We start from the raw sequence: 22,595 nt of genomic DNA on the forward strand, positions 1-22,595 counted from the left end.
TTTGGTTCGTATTTGAATAATTCAAGTCAAGGTGGAGATTTGTTAGAAATATATGCCTTGAATTTGTGTCGAAGACGGTCTAAATTAAAACATGAAGGGGAACAAAGTTAAGCGAGTAAAAGAGGTCTAATACCGAGCTCTTTGTGAGTCGTAGAAAAGTCTGACGCTAGAAACTAATTGAGGTACATGTGTGGGTGCTTAGTTTCCTCGTGATTTGGGTTTATGTTTTGGAAAGAGTGGGTCCCTCCACCTTTCCTAATCTGAAGCATATAATTTGGTCTTCGTCAGTTTTATGCGAGGCACTTCACTACTTTGTTTCTCGCGGGTTTCGGTTGTATTAGGTCTATTAGTTTATTTCTTAATTAGACTAGATATCTTATCTTGGGTGAAATAAATATATAAAGACCCAAGTTTTATTCTAGGTTAAATTAAGAGAGAGTTTTGAGAGCACAATAAAGAGGGTCGATTTGTGAGGTTTCTTCTGAAGAAGAAAACTCAATTTGTTCCGGGCTCTATTATTGGTGTTCGTCTGTCTTTGAAGATCGAAGGAGTTTGTTCAGATCTTGGTAGGCCTCAAGATTATTTGTCCTTCGTCTTATTGGGGTAGTCTCTTTTGTTCCTTTGAGACTACTATATTTGTTGGTAGAATAGGGTATACTTTTGGCTCATATTGAGCGCATGTGTACCGGTCTACTGCTGTACTATTTTCTCCATAATAGTGAAATTTGATCTCCTCGCAGGGTGGACGTAGCCAGTTATTTTACTGGTGAACCACGTAAATCTTTGTGTCAACTTTATTTACATTCGTTATTTATTGTTCTTATCACCTTATTAATTAACTATTTGCGTAACGGGACGCCTCCGTTACAACAGAGGCATCCAGGGCTGCTTTGGTTTGTGAGGTGGCTGCAAAAAACACTGAGAAAGTTGTCAGGAAAGAGCTCGATGCTACAAGGGAAGAGCTGTAAACTGTCAAGGAAGAGCTGGCTGCCGAGAAGCAGGCAATGCAGGATCAGCTGAGGAAGAATGAAGAGCTTGGTGCTGAAAAGGAGCTGGTGGAGGCGCGGTTTGCTAATGCTGCTCAGTACTTCTTTGGGAAAGGCCGGGTTGATGCTATGACGGATCCGGAATCTGACCGGGCTAAGTGGGATCCGGATCGGGATGAAACAGCTCTAGACACCCAGTATCCTGATTTGGCCAATATGGGTCAAGAAGAAGAAGTGGATTCTCCTCCTTCCAAGGAGAAATCTGGTGATCAGGAAATGGTGGATGGTTGTGAGTCGGTTACTGGTTCGAAGCCTGCTTAGATTTGGGTTTTTGCTATTCGTTTCGGCCCATCCAGGGGGGATGTTCCTGGAATGAATAATTATTAGGTGTGTGGTAGGGTTGGTGTTTTTTGAGTGAATATTTTGTTTTGGTTTTTGAATAAATATTTGGTCTTTGGTGGTTTCTTTTTGTGTTTTGATAAGGTATATTTGTAGTGTTGGATGTGTATTGGATCTGGCCAGTTATTCGACTGGATCGGACCAGTTTTTGCGCTGGATCTGGCCAGTTCTTTGTGTCATGGTGGGGTTATTGCACATGTCGGAGGGCTTATGTCCCCTGCGCCATGTCCTGGAGGGCTTATGACCCATCTACGTCATACAAGCCAGGAAAAGGTTTTCCAGGTTTGTATATTAAATTGAGCTCAATATTTTAAGGCTGTTTTTTTGCAAATCGAAAGTTGGATATCAGTGGGGTGGCCCCCAATCTTTAAAATTTGTTTTAAGTAAAGTACATTATGCAAAACAAATATTGAAGATTCTACTCGTTAAAGGGAAATACGAGAATATTGATAAGTACTTGGCCACATAATGGAAGAAATCATATAAGGCATTTATTCATATAATGGCAAATATCATACATTTAGTTTCATATCAGGTCAGGCAGGAAATGGTAAGATAAAGATTATACCTGGACTGGGGGATATATTTTATATGTGAAATAGTTTTAAAGTGTGCAATATTCCAAGCTCTTGGGATCATTTTGTCGTCCAGGGTTTGTAGCCTATAAGCTCCCTGGCCGACTATTGAGTCAATCAGGTAGGGACCTTCCCAGGTTGGGGCCAATTTACCAGCGTTCTTCTCTTTTGTGTTTTGAAAAACTTTTCTGAGAACAAGGTTTCCTACCCTGAATACTCTAGCTTTGACAGTCTTGTTGTAGCTTTTTGCAACTCTTTGCTGATATGCTGCCATTCTAATGTTGGCTGCATCTCTTAGTTCTTCCGTCAAGTCCAGGTTATCCTCCATTAGAGGTATATTGCCCGTTATTGTATTCAGGCTGCATCTGGCTGATGGAATGTCGACCTTTGCTGGGATTACTGCTTCACATCCATAGACCAAGGAGTAGGGGGTTTGGCCTGTGGATGTTTTAGGTGTGGTTCTGTCAGCCCAGAGGACCAAGGGGAGTTCTTCAGCCCATCTACCTTTCCTTCTTTCTAGCTTCTTCTTTAGGCAACTGATTATTACTTTGTTACTAGATTCTGCCTGGCCGTTAGCTTTTGGATATCCTGGTGTTGAGGTTACCAGGTTGATGTTCCATTGAGCACGGAAGGTTGTTGTTCTTTTTCCCACGAATTGCGTGCCATTGTCGCATACTATTTCAGAAAGGATGCCATATCTACATATGATGTTGCGTTTGATGAATGCTATGACATCATTTTCTTTGACTTGCCTGTATGAATCAGCTTCTATCCACTTGGAGAAGTAGTCAGTCATTGCAAGCATAAAAACTTTTTGCCCAGGTGCTTGAGGTAGTTTTCCTACTATATCCATGCCCCACTTCATAAATGGCTAGGGGGCGGATATGGAATGTAGTTCCTCAGATGGCTGGTGGATATAAGGTCCATGAATCTGGCAGGCTTCGCATTTAGAGCTGAATTCCAGGCAATCGGCCCTCAGAGTGGGCCAGAAATAACCTATTCTGAGTACTTTTCTTGCCAGGCTCCTTCCGCCCTTATGATTTCCACAGTATCCTCCATGGATTTCTGATAGTATCTGTTCAGCTTCTTGTGGTTCCAGGCATCTGAGGTATGGTCCTGCCTGCGACTTCTTAAAAAGCACGTTGTTAATAATAGTATATGAAGCAGCTTTAATTTTGAGTGCCCAAGCATCTTGCTTATTCAGGGGGAGGATTCCCTGTTAGAGCCAATCATAGTAAGGTTTTATCCATGAATTGGCAATATATATTGGGAAACTTTCATCTTGTTTGTTTATTGCAGGTTCTAATAAATGTACGATGGGGATTTTATCAAAATAAGGGGGGCTGAAGTTGGATCCCAGGCCGGCTAGGGCATCGGCCTGGGTATTCAAGTCCCTTGGTATTTGATCAATGTCAAAATTTCGAAATTTCCTTTTTAAATTTTGGACAACTTCCAAATAAAGCATCATTTTTTAGTCTTTTGCAGTATATACTCCATTTACTTGGTTTGAAATAAGAAGGGAATTAGTACGTGCCTTTAGGTTTTGTACACCAAGGTCAATACATACCTTTAATCCAGCTATTAAGGCTTCATATTCTGCCTCATTGTTGGTAGCTTCGAATGCACAGCTTATAGCTTGTACTATCTTATCCCCCTGTGGCGATTTTAGTACTACCCCTAGGCCTGTGCCCCTCATGTTGGCTGCACCATCGACAAATAGGGTCCATTCTAGGTCTGTTTGGTCATTGGTCAATCTATTTACTTCTTTTATTAGGTCGGGTTCTAGGGCTGGACTAAAATCAGCCACAAAGTCTACTAGTGCTTGTGACTTAATTGTTGTCCTTAGTTCAAATATTATGTTGTATGTGCTTAGCTGGACTGACCATTTGCACATTCGTTCGGACAATTTTGGTTTCCTAAGTACAGACTTGATAGGAAGATTGGTTCTGACTATTATAGGGTGGCTTTCAAAGTATGGTCTTAATTTTGTGCAACTCATAATTAAAGCTAAAACGTATTTTTCAAGTAGGCCATACCTGATCTCTGGATCTAGTAGACTTTTACTTACGTAATAGACAGGGTGTTGTTTTCCGTCCGCTTCTTTGATTAGGACTGCACTGAAAGATTTAAATGACAATATCTTGTCGGGGGTTCGTCTTTGACTGGTTTTGCCAACAAGGGAGGAGAGGATAGATATGTTTTCAGATCTTCAAAGGCAGCTTGATGATCAAGGGTCCATTGAAAGTCTTTGTTTTTCCTTAGCAGATTGTAGAATGATTTGCACCTCTCTGACGATCTTGAAATGAACCTGTTCAGGGCTGCTATTCTTCCTATCAGCTTTTGTATGTCTTTGACTGTCTTTGGTGGTTCTAGCTTCAGGATAGCTTTGATTTGTTCAGGGCTGGATTCTATTCCTCTTTTAGTCACCATATAGCCCAAGAATTTGCCTGCTGAGACTCCAAAATGGCATTTCTGTGGGTTGAGCTTCATGTTGAATTTCTCCAGTATTTGGAAGGCTACTTCCCGGATCTTTGACGTGGTCTTCTGCCTTTTTTTACTTGACTACCATATCGTCAATGTAGACTTCTATGGTATCTCCAATTTGATCTTTGAACATCATGTTGACTAGTCTTTGATAGGTTGCACCTGCATTTTTTAATCCAAAGGGCATGGCAGTGTAACAGTATACTCCCCTTTCAGTAATGAAGGTTGTACTTTCCTGATCTGTGGGGTGCATCTTTATTTGGTTGAATCCGCTGGAGGCGTCCATGAATATTAACATCTCGTGGCCTGCAGTGGCATCCACCATTGCATCGATATGTGGCAGGGGAAATGGATCTTTGGGTCAGGCCTTGTTCAGGTCAGTGTAGTCTACAGAGACTCTCCATTTGCCGTTTTTCTTTTGGACGACTACTACATTTGCTAGCCAGTCGGGGTACATTACTTCTCGATCATTCCCATGTCCAATAGCTTGTCAACTTCTTGGTTGATGATTTCATTCCTTTCTGCAAAATTTCCTCCTTTTTCTTTCAGACGGGCTTAAAATATTTGTCAATATTTAACTTATGAGTTATAATATCAGCATCTATACCAGTCATATCAAAATGTGACCAAGCAAAACAAGCATTTTAGTTTTAAGAAAGCTGACCGGATTGGGTCTGACTGAATCAGGTGCGTTTGACCCTACAAGTACCTTCCTGTCAAGGAATTCCGGGTCCAGACCTCTCCTGTTTCCATTTGTGACTGCGCAATATATTATTTCCTGACAGGTGACTTTAATTGCTATGCGGGGGACTTACCCGACTTTGAAGGTTTCAAAGCCTGGTGTAGCATTCTGAGTGTCCTTTGTTCTCCCCTGATGGTGGTTATCCCCCATTCGGTTGGTATTTTCACACATTGATGGTATGTTGACGGGATTGCTTTGACGTTGTGGATCCATGGTCTGCCCAGGATTACGTTATACGAGGATAGGCAATCCATTACCCCGAATCTTTCATAGGAAGCCACGCCTTCCACATAGGTCGGCAGGCTAATTTCTCCCAGGGTGTTCTTTGTTTCTCCGCCTGAATCCAACCAGGGACACTGGATTTTTTGATGATTTTCTCTTCATCTATGCTCATAGCTTTGAGGACGTCAAGCATCACCAAGTTGATTGAACTGCCCCCGTCTATCAGGATTCTTGATACCTTAGTTGTGCCAATTTGCATGGTAATTACCAAGCTGTCATGGTGTAGATATGATATTCCCTGCAAGTCTGAGTCATCAAAAGTAACAGCAGGTAAGGACTTAGATCTAAAAGGGGGTTGAAGTTTAGACTCCCTGGATATTCTTTTGGCAGCCGAGCTGGTTAAGCCACAGATTTCGCATCCTCCATTTATGAACTTGACTTCATAGATGGAGGGAGGAGGAGGACGATCTCTGCTGTTCCCTGAATCTCTCTTGTTTTGTCCTTCATCTTTGTTCTTTGGCTGCGGGATTAAGTCTTTCAGATAGCCCTTCTTTAGGAGGTATGCCACTTGTTTCCTGAGTTGGATGCATTCTTCTGTGGTGTGCCCGATGACTAGGTGGAAGTCACACCATCTCGTTGGATCTTTCCTGGGGTTGTCGGATTTTTTGGGCCATCTGACCGTGTCTCCCAAGCTTTCCAGGCGTTTGATTAATCCTGCAGTATTTATAGAGAAGTTATATTCAAGAATAGTTGGTAGGCTAGAAAGGTTACCTTTGTGTTCTTGTGCCATGTTGACTTCGGATCGTTCGGTCCGGAATAGGGTCTTTGATCTGGGGTTGCCTCCTTTTCGGTAGGAGCTTTTCCTGTTAGTGTGTCCGTAGCCTTGCTTTCCTCCGGACGAGTTTGTTCTGGAAGTTGAGATCTTCTTCCAATCGACATGTTCTAAGGCGATGGATTGAACAGTGGCAAAGGTTGGGCAGGCTTTTTTGGTTAAGTCTGCATAGATGTCACTGTCAAGCAGGACTCCTTGCCTGAAGGCTTCTACCGTCGTCTCTTCGTCGCACCTGGGAATGGCTACCTTCTCTTTGACAAATCTTGCCAGGAATTCTTTGAGAGATTCTTCAGGAAGTTGCTTTACCCTGAATAGGTTACTGGGTCTCTTGGCCATGTCTCTGTTGCTTGCGAATTGTTGATTGAAGGCATTGACCAGTTCTGCAAAATTCTTGATACTTCCATTTGTGAGATTGATGAACCATTGTAATGCTGCTCCAGTTAGGGTTGTACCAAAGCCTTTACACATGCAGACATGCGTGAGTTCACTGGGTATTGAGGCGGCTAACATCTTCTGTTTGAATATGGCAACGTGATTTTTTGAATCAGAGGTTCCATCATAAGTTCTCATGGATGGGACGGTAAATTTCTTGGGGAGATCAATCTTTGCAATTTCATCTGCAAAGGGTGAATAAACGAAGCTGTCAACTTCTACTTCAGCCACAGGGTCTGGTACTCCAGGTATATTTTCTATTTTGTTGTGGATTTTTTGAATTTCCTGAAGCATAGCCATCATTATTGCTGCTTCAATTTTGTTTGTTTCATCATTGGGAATGATTTGGGTGCCGGATGAGGTATCCTTCTCCGGAGTTCCAAAATTGAAAAAGTCAATGTTTTTGATAATGGATGAGAATGGGGTTCCTGGCTCGAATTTGGTCCTGGAGCCTGAAGCCTGATTTTCCAATTTTTTCTCGAGTTAGACTCGATTCCTTAAGCTACGATTTCGACTCTGCTTGGGCCGCCTTTTCTTGAATTGTCTCCAATTCTTTGATCTTAGCTAAGGCAGCCGTCAATTGTTGTTCTGGGGCGAGTTCTACCATTTTTGTATGTGAATACTAAATGAAAGAATGATGAAAGAAAATTTTTTGATTAACGAACTAGATGCCCCACGGTGGGCGCCAATTGTTTTAGCAGGATTTTCCCTGAAAGGATCCGGCTTGATTATTGAGTAATAAGGGTATCTAGTTCAATAAATTTAGAATAATAGTATGAGTAAATAACAGGAAAGAATTAAGTATAAATAATGTTGTTTGTATTTCTTTGATAAGCTGATCACAAACTCGTGTATACAAATGAATATTCAGGAAAGAGTAAGAGATAAATTGTAAATAATTGATGAATAATTCTCCCTCCTCTAAAATTATTAGAACATGCTGTTTATAGTTCTTCAGATACTAACGTTGCATTCAACCCCAACGTTCCTTTTAACTGTTGGAGTTGTTGGCTGAAAAATAGGGCACATTCCCTATTAATCCGGTTGACTCGTTCTTCCTTAACTAACTTTGGCTTTTCTCCTTTTACACGTTTTGATTCATGGGAATAAGGTGCTCTTGTAGTTGGACTTGGTCTTTCTTGAGAATAGGACGTGGGCATTTACCTTTATATAACCGTTTTGCTGCTTGTCAACTTAATCCAGCCTGCTTAAGTGTCTTCCCAGGCTATTCTGCACTTACCATCAGGTTTTTCTTCTAGGATTTAGTAGCTTGCTTATCTTGTGGTACTCTTCATCTGCCAAATAGTAATTAGATTTGTCCGGTCCCTGGTTGCCCCAATCAGCCTAATAAGGTCAGGCTAAATTGAAGTCAGACCAGGCTAAATTGGGCCTAACACTGACCATACAGCTTTTTAAAAACTTCAGTTTTTGTCCACTCTCTGTTGTTCCGTGTTTTCTAATCTAATTGCAACTTGTGCATCCTTAGTGAGGTCGTTGTAGAAACCGATTGGTTGCAAGTTACCCAAGACGCACTGCAGACCTTGCTGCCAGGAAATTGGGTAATGGATATGGTTATTGATGTTGTTGGTATTCGTACTACAATCGAAAACCCAAGTGTTGTGTATTTTCCGACAATCATAAAGGTATTCATATTCCTTATTGTGTCAAATGCTTGTTTTTGGTTTTTGAAATGACAAAGAAGTTTGACAAATGTTCTCAAATTTCAGGGAGTTGTCGGTAAAATGGGGTTTCGAAGTCAATACGTCCTACTTGACTACTTGCCCCTCAATCTAAACACAACCCAACTGGTAAATAAATATTCTCTTACTTTTTTTTCCATGCAATTTTTTTCCAATGCATTTTTTTTCCATTTGAAGTCGATAAATCCTACTTGACTAGTTTGTAATATTTCAGGCTTTCTTTCCTTAAATAGCCTTATACCACAATCACTCACTGTCTTGTTTTTGTATAGCTCCTGCCTGCTTTGGAGATCATCGCAAGAGACTCTCCAAGATACACAAGGTTGTTGGAGATCAAGACTTTTCAGTGGGAGGTTGTGCAAGTGCCTCAACAAAAGAATGGGTATTCTTGTGGAGTTTATTTGTTAAAGTGGCTAGAAAATTTGTGTGATCAAGCATCATGGAGTGATAAGCGTTCTTACGAGGTATAAATTTTTCAACAACACTTTTGTAAACATTATTCAGTATATTTTATTTCAAGCATTTCAATATTTGTTGTCAAATAAAATTTTTACGTAGGATTTGGATGAATATGGTACGAGTATGATTGCACGTCTTATCAAATGGAAGCGAAACAAGAGAAAGGTAAATATAAAGAACCTTGAATGCCTAATTTAAATTTTGCCTAATTTTAATCTTCTTTTCATTAGATTCCGTCTCGGAGTGACTTTTACGTAACAGTATCCCCCCCCCCCTCCTTTTTGTAGGATTATCACTAGGTGATATTTTCTAAACACTTGAGTCGAGGGATGTGCAAAGGGAGTGGCAGATGACCTAATCCAAAATTCAAAACATTGCCATTTTTTGATCTGATTCCTTGAGTCGAGGGATGTACAAAGGGAGTAGACCCTGGAATATTAGATTCTTGTGGAGTTTATTCTGGGATATGTAGTACACTAAGTCTTGAGAGTACATATTAGATTTTGGAATATGTAAGGCGTGTAAGACATGAAGTCATGTTTCTGGACTAATTCTAAAAACATGTCACGGGGTAACGAAAACGAGAAACAATTTTCAAAATTGGATAACGAACATGTCACGAGGCAACAAAAACGAGAGACAATTTTCTAAATTGGATAACGAACATGTCACGAGGCAACGAAAACGAGAGACAATTTTCAAAATTGGATAACAAACATGTAACGAGGCAACGAAAACGAGAGACAATTTTCAAAATTGGACAACAAAAAGGCTGTAATGAAATCTGAAAACATCGTAAATGCACTAAAAACTGTTCCACATGCATGAAATAATAGTGTACATGCATGAAATATATAACTCATGTGTCCAAGGTCAAATCTTAAAGTAATCTCAAGTGAACTTTTAAAATGTTCCATTTTAATTTAGATTTTGGAATTTTATTATTAACTTTGACGGTTGGGGATGTGGTAGCAAAGAAGGATGTAGTGGTAGATCAAATTAATCGCCATAAGGTTTCTTGATACTCGCATAATGTGTGCATGAAATAACGTTCTTTGTGCATGAAATACATGTGTATGTGCATGAAATACCGTTGTATGTGCACGAAATAATGGTGACAGGAACACTCAGGCTTTACATACTATAAGTGTTACATTCATTCGTTTTACGAAAAAAAGTCCAACATCTATCAAATAAAATAAAAAGTCCCGAATTATTCAATAAGGCAAATGTCCAATATCTTTCAAATAAAATAAATTTCCCGAATTTTTCAATAAGGTAAAATAAAAAATTACTCTACTCATTGTCGGTTGTCCTTCGGTCACAATTCCTACTGTCGTGGTTCGCCATCTCCCCACAGGCCCTGCATTTTCTTAGCGCTTTCTTGTTCACTTCCCCAGCTCATTCTCTTTGTGAGATCAGCCTTTTTCCCGAGCCTTTGTTTTTGCACTGCCTTGGAGGCAAAACCTTAATCTCACTAGGAATGTTTGTTCCTAAAAGCATCCCAATTTCAGCATTCTTGTCCTTTACCTTTGCAATACCAGTATTTCCACTTTCATCAGGGGTAATTTTTACCCTTTCCTTGAACTCACGCAAAATCCCAAGCAACTCATCACAATGCCCATGACTCTGTACAACAAGTGCCACACAAGTAAACAACTCTGACCATAACTCGCCAACTTTGTTTTTCTGTACATCCATTGATGTACAATCAACAAGCAACTGGCCATTAGGGCCGACGATTGGCTGGCAGGTTGCTAGTTTGCTCCACCGACTAAGCAGGTAGTCACTTGGAACTTTCTGAATTCCCCGATCTTTAAAGACACACAGAGCATGTCGACAGAGTATTCCATGTCTTTCAAACTTCTTGCAAGTGCATACCACTGAAACATCATCCTTCTTAAAACCAACCTTATACGTTTTATTTCGAACTTGATCTATGATATCTGTGTATAGAATTGGATAGGTTTTATCTTTTTCTTTATCCCCAACACCACATGAATAGCAAGCTGCTTCGACTTCCTTTTGAAACTCGCCGAAAATTGTTGGAGTGTAGATTTCTGATGCATGCTTTTCTAGGGCTAATGGATTCGACAACTGGGGGAAGGAGTTTTTTTATTGTGCAACAAGTTTCGAATGAGTCCATCTTTAAGCATCCATTGCACTCTCAAATCTCATCCAAAACTCAACTAGGGTTAAATTAGGATTAGTGAAGTTGCTGAAAAAGTGGTTTTCTGACCCTGACCTGGAGGTCGTTCTCATCAAGCCTCCCAAAAACACATCACGAAAGTAAGCTGGAACCCACATATTTCTAATGTTATACTTCTCCTTAAGCCACTCGTTATCCGACAACCCATGAGATTCAACTACTGTTGTCCACCTTTCCTCAAATTCAGGCGGCTCCACATCTTCGCTCCAAACACATCGGTTTATCTTCTTCAGGAACTCAGTATCTTTACATATTACAGGCCCTACTTTCTCAGGCAACTTTTTTAGTATGTGCCACATGCAATATCTATGTTGCACCTTGTCTTTCCAAGCTAATTTCATTCCTTCTTCTATCCCCGCATCTTCATCAGTTATCATACAAACTGAATGACGACCCCCCATAGCCTCTACGAATTTCATAAATAGCCAAGCAAAGGACTCCTTACTCTCATTTATAATAAGTCCATCCCCAAAGGTCACGCATCTCTTATGATTATCCACCCCTATAAAAGGACCAAATATCATCCTATACTTGTTTTTTCTAAAGGTCGTATCAAAAGAGGTCATGTCCCCGAATAGCAAATACTTTTTAATACTAATAGGGTTAGCCCAAAACACATGTGACAATCGACCTATCTCGTCTACCTCAAAATCAAAATAAAAAGATGGACACATGTGTTTTATCTTCATAAAATGCTCAATAAGCATTTGAGCATCCCCCTCTGATAAATAATTTTTGATATCTCTAGAAAAGTTCTTAAAGTCTTCCAATGACGCACCCATATTCCTATAACCTCTAACATAGTCCTTGAACAACCTATACGACTTAACTGGACCTATGTTATTTTTGGAGTTGTCAATTATCATTTTTTTGTGAACTACATTCAACTCTCTCGTTTGTGTCAAATGTACCATTGTTGATGGTGTTTGTGGCATATGATTATGACCTTCATGAAAATCATATATTTGGTATTTACCCATATCAGGACCTTCCTCCAAAATTCGCTTAAATTTAATACAAGAAGGACATTCTATTCTAGTCCTTTGCCTCCTGTGATTTTTCCCTTTCGCTTCACATACTCCAGCCTTATTACACACAACTTTTTTAAGCGTAACGACACTATTTTTAGACTTTTGTGAGCTTAATGTAGTCACAAACCCACATTCTTTTGCATATGCTTCATAAAACTCAACACCTAGTTCAAGCTTATCGAGTATCATACCAATAACAGGCTTAAGATGGTTGAGACACTCAAAAAACCCGATTCGTGTTGCTTGAAGAACCTTCTGCTGCCTCCTCGTCCTCTGCCTCCTCTACTATGATATCTGCATATGTGGTGCAATTAAAGAAAGAAAGGTGAGGGATACAAAAGCATAAGAAATGTACCTTTAAAAAGCTGAAAACATCAAGCAACTACCAGGATGAATAGAATTGTACCTTCAATAAATTCGAAAGTCACAACTTCAGGAACATCATGTTCAACTGCCATTGCAGATATTTCTAATATAGGCTGACATGCATTAGCTTCAACATCCGCTCCTTCGTTTGTAATGACATTTGAAGAATTTTGTGATAGTATTGAGGAGTTGTCTTTGTCATTATTGCTGCAACAAGAAATGTCAAAAATTAAATAAGCAACAATACAACAGTATAATTCATGAAATTGAGTCCCTGATTTTAACAAATATAGGCAATTTCGCAATTTCTCCAACCCTAATTTCTCAATTAAGCCAATTTGATGCATATAAACAGGAATTTGATGCATATAAACAGGAATTTGGATGCACATAAACAAGATTTTGATGCACATAAACGGTCTCCAACCCTAATTTCTCAGTTTCCCCAATTTAATTCATGAAACCTAATTTCTCAATTAGGCCAATTTGATTCACAAAATCACAATTTGATGCACCTAAATAGGAATTTGATGCATATAAACAGGAATTTGGATGCACATAAACAAGATTTTGATGCACATAAACAGTCTCCAACCCTAATTTCTCTGTTTCCCCAATTTAATTCATGAAATACTAATTTCTCAGTTAAGCCAATTTGATTCACAAAATCACATTTTGATGCACTTAAACAGGAATCTGATGCACATAAACAGGAATTTGGATGCACATAAACAAGATTTTGATGCACATAAACGGTCTCCAACCCTAATTTCCCAATTTCCCCAATTTAATTCATGAAACCCTAAATTCAGAAGCATGATTTATCAATCCAGAAACTTAAGAGACGAATCAAACCCTAATTTCATGGTTTCAACAAATTTCTCAAATCCCCTAACCCTAATTTCTCAGTTTCCCCAATTTAATTGACGAAATCCTAAATTCAGAAGCATAATTGTTCAATTCAGAATTCTAATCGGTTAATCAATCCCTAATTTCTAAAACAATCTAATTTAATCGACTAAATCAACTAATTTCACAACAAATAATCATAAACATCGAAATTTTACCTCGAATTTAAAGGCGTCATTGATTGAAGCAGCGTCGAAAGATTGATTGTCGAAGAATTTATCGTTCGATTGTAGAGAAAGTTAAGATTTGATTATCGTAGAGGCGATGGCGGAAGGTTTTAATAGTCGACAGATGAGTTGAAGAGAGAGAGAGAAAGAATGATGAGAGGGAAAGCAAAATTTAAAAATGACTGAGATTAGGTGGGTTTGGGAGGGACGCGCGAAAAAATTTGGGGTTTGTTTGAGATAATACACAGCATATGTAATATTGGATTGTAGTATTATTAGTGGTTCACATGGTTCTCATTATATGGGTGGTTCTCACCGGATCTCGACCCTATATATATATATATATATATATATATATATATATATATATATATATATATATATATATATATATATATATATATATATATATATTCGGGATCATATGAGAACCATTAGGATGATGAGAACCATGAGAACCACTAATAATACTACTAATATTAACATTACTAATTAATAATACTAATAATATTACAATTTTACGCGCTCAACTCCCCAAACCCTTCAATTTCATTCATTTCCCAATTTTCCCTTTCTCACTCATCTTCTTCTCTCTCTTCGACCCTCATCATCCCCGTTTCCGATCGTCGCCATTTCCGATCGTCTTCTCCGATCGTCGTCGCTGCTCATCTCTATCCTACCTTCATCGTATCCGATCATCTGCTTCTCATATTACGGTTCAATCCATTCATCAGCAGCATTTTCGTGAGATTTATCAATCTCATTCCTACAAATTCAGGTACTATGCTTCGGATAATGGCGATTGTACTGTAATTTTATCATGCATGTATTTTTTCCTTCGACATTCATCAATTCCCCCGATATTCATCAATTCATATTCAACTATTAACCCTAATTTGCAGTAATTTCCCTAATTAAGGTCTTTTTATTGTTATTCTATAATGAATTCTTAGATTCGGGATAGAAATTCAGAGTTTTAATGTATTGAACACATTTGCATAGAAAATCAGAGTTTATACGTTGCTTATAGTTTAGCGATTTCTGCATTTTTGTTCTGATTGCATGTTCAACTAATTTTTAATAATTGAATTTGCGGATTTGTGAGTTTTTATTCTGATTGCATGTTCAAGTACTTTTAAATAATTGAATTTGCGTATTTTGTGAGGGTCTTTTGGTTTTAAATGATCTATATTTTTTGGATCTGAAAGAATAGTCGAGCTGGTAGTTGCTTGTTATTTTCAGTATTTTTTAGCCAAGTAAGCTTAGGTTTTAGGATACCCGTCCTCTGTCCGTGCTTGAAATAAGGTCCAGCGTGCATAAAATAGGGTTCAATGTGCATCAAGTAAGGCCCTGTCCGCATCAAACACGGCGTCACTTTAAAATTAGCAGTAGGTTCATTGTCGATAAGGTGCCAATGCTTAATTAGTAGAGGGCCCTGGACTCGGAAAATCTGCATATTTTCCAAAATCTAAATGCTCTCGGTTGTGCATTGGCCGAAATTTCTATTTTCACCTGTGTTAACATCAGTCAATACATTCACAGATATGAGGCGAAAGACTGTTGCAAGGAAGAAAAACACACCAATCAAAATTACACAAATAAAAGGAGGTAGATCAGTGAAAGATTATTTCTCACCAAACCCAACAAATTCAACTCTAAATGATGCTGTTGACCAAAGTATGTTGTAAGAAAATCTGCATAGCTTTGTCTGTTTTTATGTTTCATCCCTTCCTTACCCCAAAATAATGATAGACTACATTTTAATGCTCTCTCTAAACTTGGATGCTTTACCTGTATTGCTTGCTTAATGTGATATTTCCTGAATTTATCTTAGTGTTTTTCTGCATGCTTAATGTGATTTTCAAATGACGGACTGCTTGTACTCTTTTCCTTACTAGTTCCTATTTCTAGTTTTTTCATTCGAGAGTTCAATTTGTGATGCTTGTAGGTCATTCTCTTACTGGTCAATTACTTATACATAGCCAAGTATGGCCAATTGGTGCAAGGGGTGGGTAGTCAATATTTTTGAAGAAGATAAAGCACTTTTTGTCAAGAATTACGTAAGAGAAAAAAAAGAGGCTATGAGTTTGTCATTTTCTCCCTTAGACAAAGTTCAGCTTACTGACAACTGTTATCAAGCCCAAATTGATGATGTTTTCAATAATCAAGATCTAGTGACTAACATATTTAACCAACTAGATTGTTACGAAGATAAGGGAAATATGGCGTTTATCTGTAGGAATTGGTCTCAGCTTTTCCTCATACACCCAAGTGCACCTTGCATTGAACATGCATATGGCATTTCTCTACGGACCAATGATATCAATGGTGTAAGAATTGTTTGTAGGGGTCCTAAAAGAATTTATAAAAGATGCAAATGCTTTATGACTGAAGATTTGGCAGCTAAATTGCTCCTGCATCATCAACAAGAGAAAAATATTTTCCAAAGAAAACATCTTAACGCTCTTGATGATGCTGAACGCGCACATGTGAATGAGTTGCTTCATGCTTTAGCCACGCCATCTCCTGCACGTGACATAGCAGTTGCCATTTCAACAGAGTTAGCAACTCGGGCCACTTTACCTTTTTTCAGTTTTTTCCTCTATATGTAACTCAACTGCTCAAGTTTGTAAGTTTTTGTCATTTTGATGTCTGTGTATTTAGGCCTTTAACGGTTCAGGTCTTAAAGTTGCCCTATTTTCAGTCTTTTGTGGTACTCTTGTATAATTCCATGTATTAAGCCACCTTTGTATAATTATTTAGTCGGGTTTTTCCATTTTCAATGTTGTAAAGCTTTGTCATGCATGGATGATATGTTTTATTAATGAAGTTTCTTTTCCTTATTTTGTTAATCATCGAGCTTTCATTGTTTCATAATTACATGAAGTTTCTGGATCTATGGAACAGCCTTGTAGATGCATCAAAAAACAATCTCAGTGCATTAAAATAGCCCTGTATATGCCAGAAATAAGCTGCCTTCTTAACCTACTTACTTTGACAGGTAATGCTCCCAACCCAAGTACTAGAGCTGCAAAGCCATAACAAATTCCTCCTCCACGTCGACAGAGTCCACGTATCCAACCAAAAGTTACTGAGCAAGTAACACCAGATATGCTTTCTGGTAACAACAATGGTGAGGGTTTACCTTTTCTTGTCCCTTTTAAAGATTTCCAGTATATGTCGTTTGTTCAAATATTAATGGTGATGGTTTAAGGTTCAATACCCTTATGAATGCATCAAGTAGCCTTGTAGATGCATAAAAAAGCAATCCATATGCATTAAACAACCATGGCTTGCGATTTTCTTCTTGTTCGAATGACAATAGCAAGGAAAAGAGTTTAGGGTTGGATAAGGCGGACCCGCGGTACGCCGGTCCGCCTAATCCAACCCTAAACCCTTTCCCTTGCTAAACCCTTTCCCGTCCCGTTTTAGGACACCCGGGCCCCTTTTTAAAATCCCGTCCCCAAAAAAGGTTTCAGTCGTCCCTTTCTAGGGTGTCTTTAGGTTTTCTTATTCGAATGACAATAGCAAGGGAAAGGGTTTAGGGTTGGATTAGGTCTAATCCAACCCTAAACCCTTTCCCGTCCCGTTTTAAGACACCCGGGCCTCTTTTTAAAATCCCGTCCCCAAAAAAGGGTTCACTCGTCCCTTTATGGGGTGTCTTTAGGATTTCCTGTTCGAATGACAATAGCAAGGGAAAGGGTTTAGGGTTGGATTAGGCGGACCCGCGGTAGAGGTCCGCCTAATCCAACCCTAAACCCTTTCCTGTCCCCTTTTAGGACACCCGGGCCCCTTTTTAAAACCCGTCCCCAAAAAAGGTTTCACTCGTCCCCTTCTAGGGTGTCTTTAGGTTTTCTTATTCGAATGACAATAGCAAGGGAAAGGGTTTAGGGTTGGATTAGGCGGACCCGCGGTAGCGGTCCGCCTAATCTAACCCTAAACCCTTTCCCGTCCCGTTTTAGGACACACGGGCCCCTTTTTAAAATCCCGTCCCCAAAAAAGGGTTCACTCGTCCCCTTCTAGGGTGTCTTTAGGTTTTCGTGTTCGAATGACAATAGCAAGGGAAAGGGTTTAGGATTGGATTAGGCGGACCCGCGCGGTCCGCCTAATCCAACCCTAAACCCTTTCCCGTCGCGTTTTAGGACACCCGTGCCTCTTTTTAAAATCTCGTCCCCAAAAAAAGGTTCACTCGTCCCCTTCTAGGGTTTCTTTAGGTTTTCTTGTTCGAATGACAATAGCAAGGGAAAGGGTTTAGGGTTGGATTAGGCGGACCCGCGGTAGCCGTCCGCCTAATCCAACCCTAAACCCTTTCCCGTCCCGTTTTAGGACACCCGGGCCCCTTTTTAAAATCCCGTCCCCCAAAAAAGGGTTCACTCGTCCCCTTCTAGGGTATCTTTAGGTTTTCCTGTTCGAATGACAATAGCAAAGTAAATATGGTACGAGTATGATTGCACGTCTCATCAAATGAAAGCGAAACAAGAGAAAGGTAAATATAAAGAACCTTGAATGCCTAATTTAAATTTTGCCTAATTTTTATCTTCTTTTCATTAGATTAAATCTCTCGAGTGACTTTTACGTAATGATATTCCCCCCCCCCCCCCCCGTTTTTTTGTAGGATTATCACTAGGTGATATTTTCTAAACACTTGAGTCGAGGGATGTGCAAAGGGAGTGGCAGATGACCTAATCCAAAATTCAAAACATTGCCATTTTTTGATCTGATTCCTTGAGTCGAGGGATGTACAAAGGGAGTAGACCCTGGAATATTAGATTCTTGTGGAGTTTATTCTGGAATATGTAGTACACTAAGTCTTGAGAGTACATATTAGATTTTGGAATATGTAAGGCGTGTAAGACATGAAGTCATGTTTCTGGACTAATTCTAAAAACATGTCACGGGACAACGAAAACGAGAAACAATTTTCAAAATTGGATAACGAAATGTCACGAGGCAACGAAAACGAGAGACAATTTTCAAAATTGGATAACAAACATGTCACGAGGGAACGAAAACGAGAGACAATTTTCAAAATTGGACAACGAAAAGGCTGTAATGAAATCTGAAAACATCGTAAATGCACTAAAAACTGTTCCACATGCATGAAATAACAGTGTACATGCATGAAATATGTAACTCATGTGTCCAAGGTCAAATCTTAAAGTAATCTCAAGTGAACTTTTAAAATGTTGCATTTTAATTTAGATTTTGGAATTTTATTATTAACTTTGACGGTTGGGGATGTGGTAGCAAAGAAGGATGTAGTGGTAGATCAAATTAATCGCCGTAAGGTTTCTTGATACTCGCATAATGTGTGCATGAAATAACGTTCTTTGTGCATGAAATACATGTGTATGTGCATAAAATACTGTTGTATGTGCACGAAATAATGGTGACAGGAACACTCAGGCTTTACATTCTATAAGTGTTACATTCATTCGTTTTACGAAAAAAAGTCCAACATCTATCAAATAAAATAAAAAGTCCCGAATTATTCAGTAAGGCAAATGTCCAATATCTATCAAATAAAATAAATTTCCCGAATTTTTCAAAAAGATAAAATAAAAAATTACTCTACTCATTGTCGGTTGTCCTTCGGTAACAATTCCTACTGTCGTGGTTCGCCATCTCCCCACATGCCCTGCATTTTCTTAGCGCTTTCTTGTTCACTTCCCCATCTCGTTCTCTTGGTGAGATCAGCCTTTTTCCGGAGCCTTTGTTTTTGCACTGCCTTGGAGGCAAAACCTTAATCTCACTAGGAATGTTTGTTTCTAAAAGCATCCCAATTTCAGCATTCTTGTCCTTTACCTTTGCAATACCAGTATTTCCACTTTCATCAGGGGTAATTTTTACCCTTTCCTTGAACTCACGCAAAATCCCAAGCAACTCATCACAATGCCCGGGACTCTGTTCAACAAGTGCCACACAAGTAAACAACTCTGACCATAACTCGCCAACTTTGTTTTTCTGTACATCCATTGATGTACAATCAGCAACAATCGCCATTAGGGCCGACGATTGGGCTGGCGAGTTGCTAGTTTGCTCCACCGACTAAGCAGGTAGTCACTTGGAACTTTCTGAATTCCCCGATCTTTAAAGACACACAGAGCATGTCGACAGAGTATTCCATGTCGTTCAAACTTGTTGCAAGTGCATACCACTGAAACATCATCCTTCTTAAAACCAACCTTATACGTTTTATTTAGATCTTGATCTATGATATCTGTGTATAGAATTGGATAGGTTTTATCTTTTTCTTTATCCCCAACACCACATGAATAGCAAGCTGCTTCGACTTCCTTTTGAAACTCGCCGAAAATTGTTGGAGTGTAGATTTCTGATGCATGCTTTTCTAGGGCTAATGGAGTCGACAACTAGGGGAAGGAGTTTTTTTATTGTGCAACAAGTTTCGAATGAGTCCATCTTTGAGCATCCATTGCACTCTCAAATCTCATCCAAAACTCAACAAGGATTAAATTAGGATCAGTGAAGTTGCTGAAAAAGTGGTTTTCTGACTCTGATCTGGAGGTCGTTCTCATCAAGCCTCCCAAAAACAGATCACGAAAGTAAGCTGGAACCCACATATTTCTAATGTTATACTTCTCCTTAAGCCACTCGTTATCCGACAACCCATGAGATTCAACTACTGTTGTCCACCTTTCCTCAAATTCAGGCGGCTCCACATCTTCACTCCAAACACATCGGTTTATCTTCTTCAGGAACTCAGTATCTTTACATATTACAGGCCCTACTTTCTCAGGCAACTTTTTTAGTATGTGCCACATGCAATATCTATGTTGCACCTTGTCTTTCCAGGCTAATTTCATTCCTTCTTCTATCCCCGCATCTTCATCAGTTATCATACAAACTGGATGACGACCCCCCATAGCCTCTACGAATTTCGTAAATATCCAAGCAAAGGACTCCTTACTCTCATTTATAATAAGTCCAGCCCCAAAGGTCACGCATCTCTTATGATTATCCACCCCTGTAAAAGGACCAAATATCAACCTATACTTGTCTTTTTCTAAAGGTCGTATCAAAAGAGGTCATGTTCCCGAATAGCAAGTAGTTTTTAATACTAATAGGGTCAGCCCAAAACACATGTGACAATCGACCTATCTCGTCTACCTCAAAATCAAAATAAAAAGATGGACACATGTGTTTTATCTTCATAAAATGCTCAATAAGCATTTGAGCATCCCCCTCTGATAAATAATTTTTGATATCTCTAGAAAAGTTCTTAAAATCTTCCAATGACGCACCCACATTCCTATAACTACTAACATACTCCTTGAACAACCTATACGACTTAACTGGACCTATGTTATTTTTGGAGTTGTCAATTATCATTTTTTTGTGAACTGCATTCAACTCTCTCGTTTGTGTCAAATGTACCATTGTTGATGGTGTTTGTGGCATATGATTATGACCTTTATGAAAATCATATATTTGGTATTTACCCATATCAGGACCTTCCTCCAAAATTCGCTTAAATTTAATACAAGAAGGACATTCTATCCTAGTCCTTTGCCTCCTGTGATTTTTCCCTTTCGCTTCACATACTCCAGCCTTATTACCCACAACTTTTTTATGCGTAACGACACCATTTTTAGACTTTTGTGAGCTTAATCTAGTCACAAACCCACATTCTTTTGCATATGCTTCATAAAACTCAACACCTAGTTCAAGCTTATCGAATAGCATACCAATAAACGGCTTAAGATGGTTGAGACACTCAAAAACCCGATTCGTGTTGCTTGAAGAACCTTCTGCTGCCTCCTCGTCTTCTGCCTCCTCTACTATGATATCTGCATATGTGGTGCAATTAAAGTAAGAAAGGTGAAGGATACAAAAGCATATGAAATGTACCTTTAAAAAGCTTAAAACATCAAGCAACTACCACGATGAATAGAATTGTACCTTCAACAAATTCGAAAGTCACAACTTCAGGAACATCATGTTCAACTGCTATTGCAGATATTTCTAATATAGGCTGACATGCATTAGCTTCAACATTCGCTCCTTCGTTTGTAATGACATTTGAAGAAGTTTGTGATAGTATTGAGGAGTAGTCTTTGTCATTATTGCTGCAACAAGAAATGTCAAAAATTAAATAAGCAACAATACAACAGTATAATTCATGAAATTGAGTCCCTGAGTTTAACAAATATAGGCAATTTCACAATTTCTCCAACCCTAATTTCTCAATTAAGCCAATTTGATGCATATAAACAGGAATTTGATGCATATAAACAGGAATTTGGATGCACATAAACAAGATTTTGATGCACATAAACGGTCTCCAACCCTAATTTCTCAGTTTCCCCAATTTAATTCATGAAACCCTAATTTCTCAATTAGGCCAATTTGATTCACAAAATCACATTTTGATGCACCTAAACAGGAATTTGATGCATATAAACAGGAATTTGGATGCACATAAACAAGGTTTTGATGCACATAAACGGTCTCCAACCCTAATTTCTCAGTTTCCCCAATTTAATTCATGAAATCCTAATTTCTCAATTAAGCCAATTTGATTCACAAAATCACATTTTGAAGCACCTAAACAGGAATTTGATGCACATAAACAGGAATTTGGATGCACATAAACAAGATTTTGATGCACATAAACGGTCTCCAACCCTAATTTCCCAGTTTCCCCAATTTAATTCATGAAACCCTAAATTCAGAAGCAAGATTTTTCAATCCAGAAACTTAAAAGACGAATCAAACCCTAATTTCATGGTTTCAACAAATTTCTCAAATCCCCTAACCCTAATTTCTCAGTTTCCCCAATTTAATTGACGAAATCCTAAATTCAGAAGCATAATTGTTCAATTCTGAATTCTAATCGGTTAATCAATCCCTAATTTCACGAACAGTCTAATTTAATCAACTAAATCAACTAATTTCACAACAAATAATCATAAAGATCGAAATTTTACCTCGAATTTAAAGGCGTCATTGATTGAAGCAGCGTCGAAAGGCTGATTGTCGAAGAATTTATCGTTCGATTGTAGAGAAAGTTAAGGTTTGATTATCGAAGAGGCGATGGCGGAAGGTTTTAATAGTCGAAAGA

General features: G+C 38.8%; 1 protein-coding gene across 1 annotated transcript; it reads right to left on the minus strand.

Annotated features, from left to right (window-relative positions):
* Positions 1-19,084: 19,084 nt before the first annotated feature.
* Positions 19,085-19,516, minus strand: LOC141632878 (uncharacterized). Its single transcript, XM_074445382.1, has one exon. The coding sequence runs from the start codon at positions 19,514-19,516 to the stop codon at positions 19,085-19,087; it is 432 nt and encodes a 143-aa protein (XP_074301483.1).
* Between the last annotated feature and the right edge of the window lie 3,079 nt (positions 19,517-22,595).

The sequence above is a fragment of the Silene latifolia genome, chromosome Y (assembly GCF_048544455.1).
Source record: "Silene latifolia isolate original U9 population chromosome Y, ASM4854445v1, whole genome shotgun sequence".
Classification (NCBI taxonomy): domain Eukaryota; kingdom Viridiplantae; phylum Streptophyta; class Magnoliopsida; order Caryophyllales; family Caryophyllaceae; genus Silene; species Silene latifolia.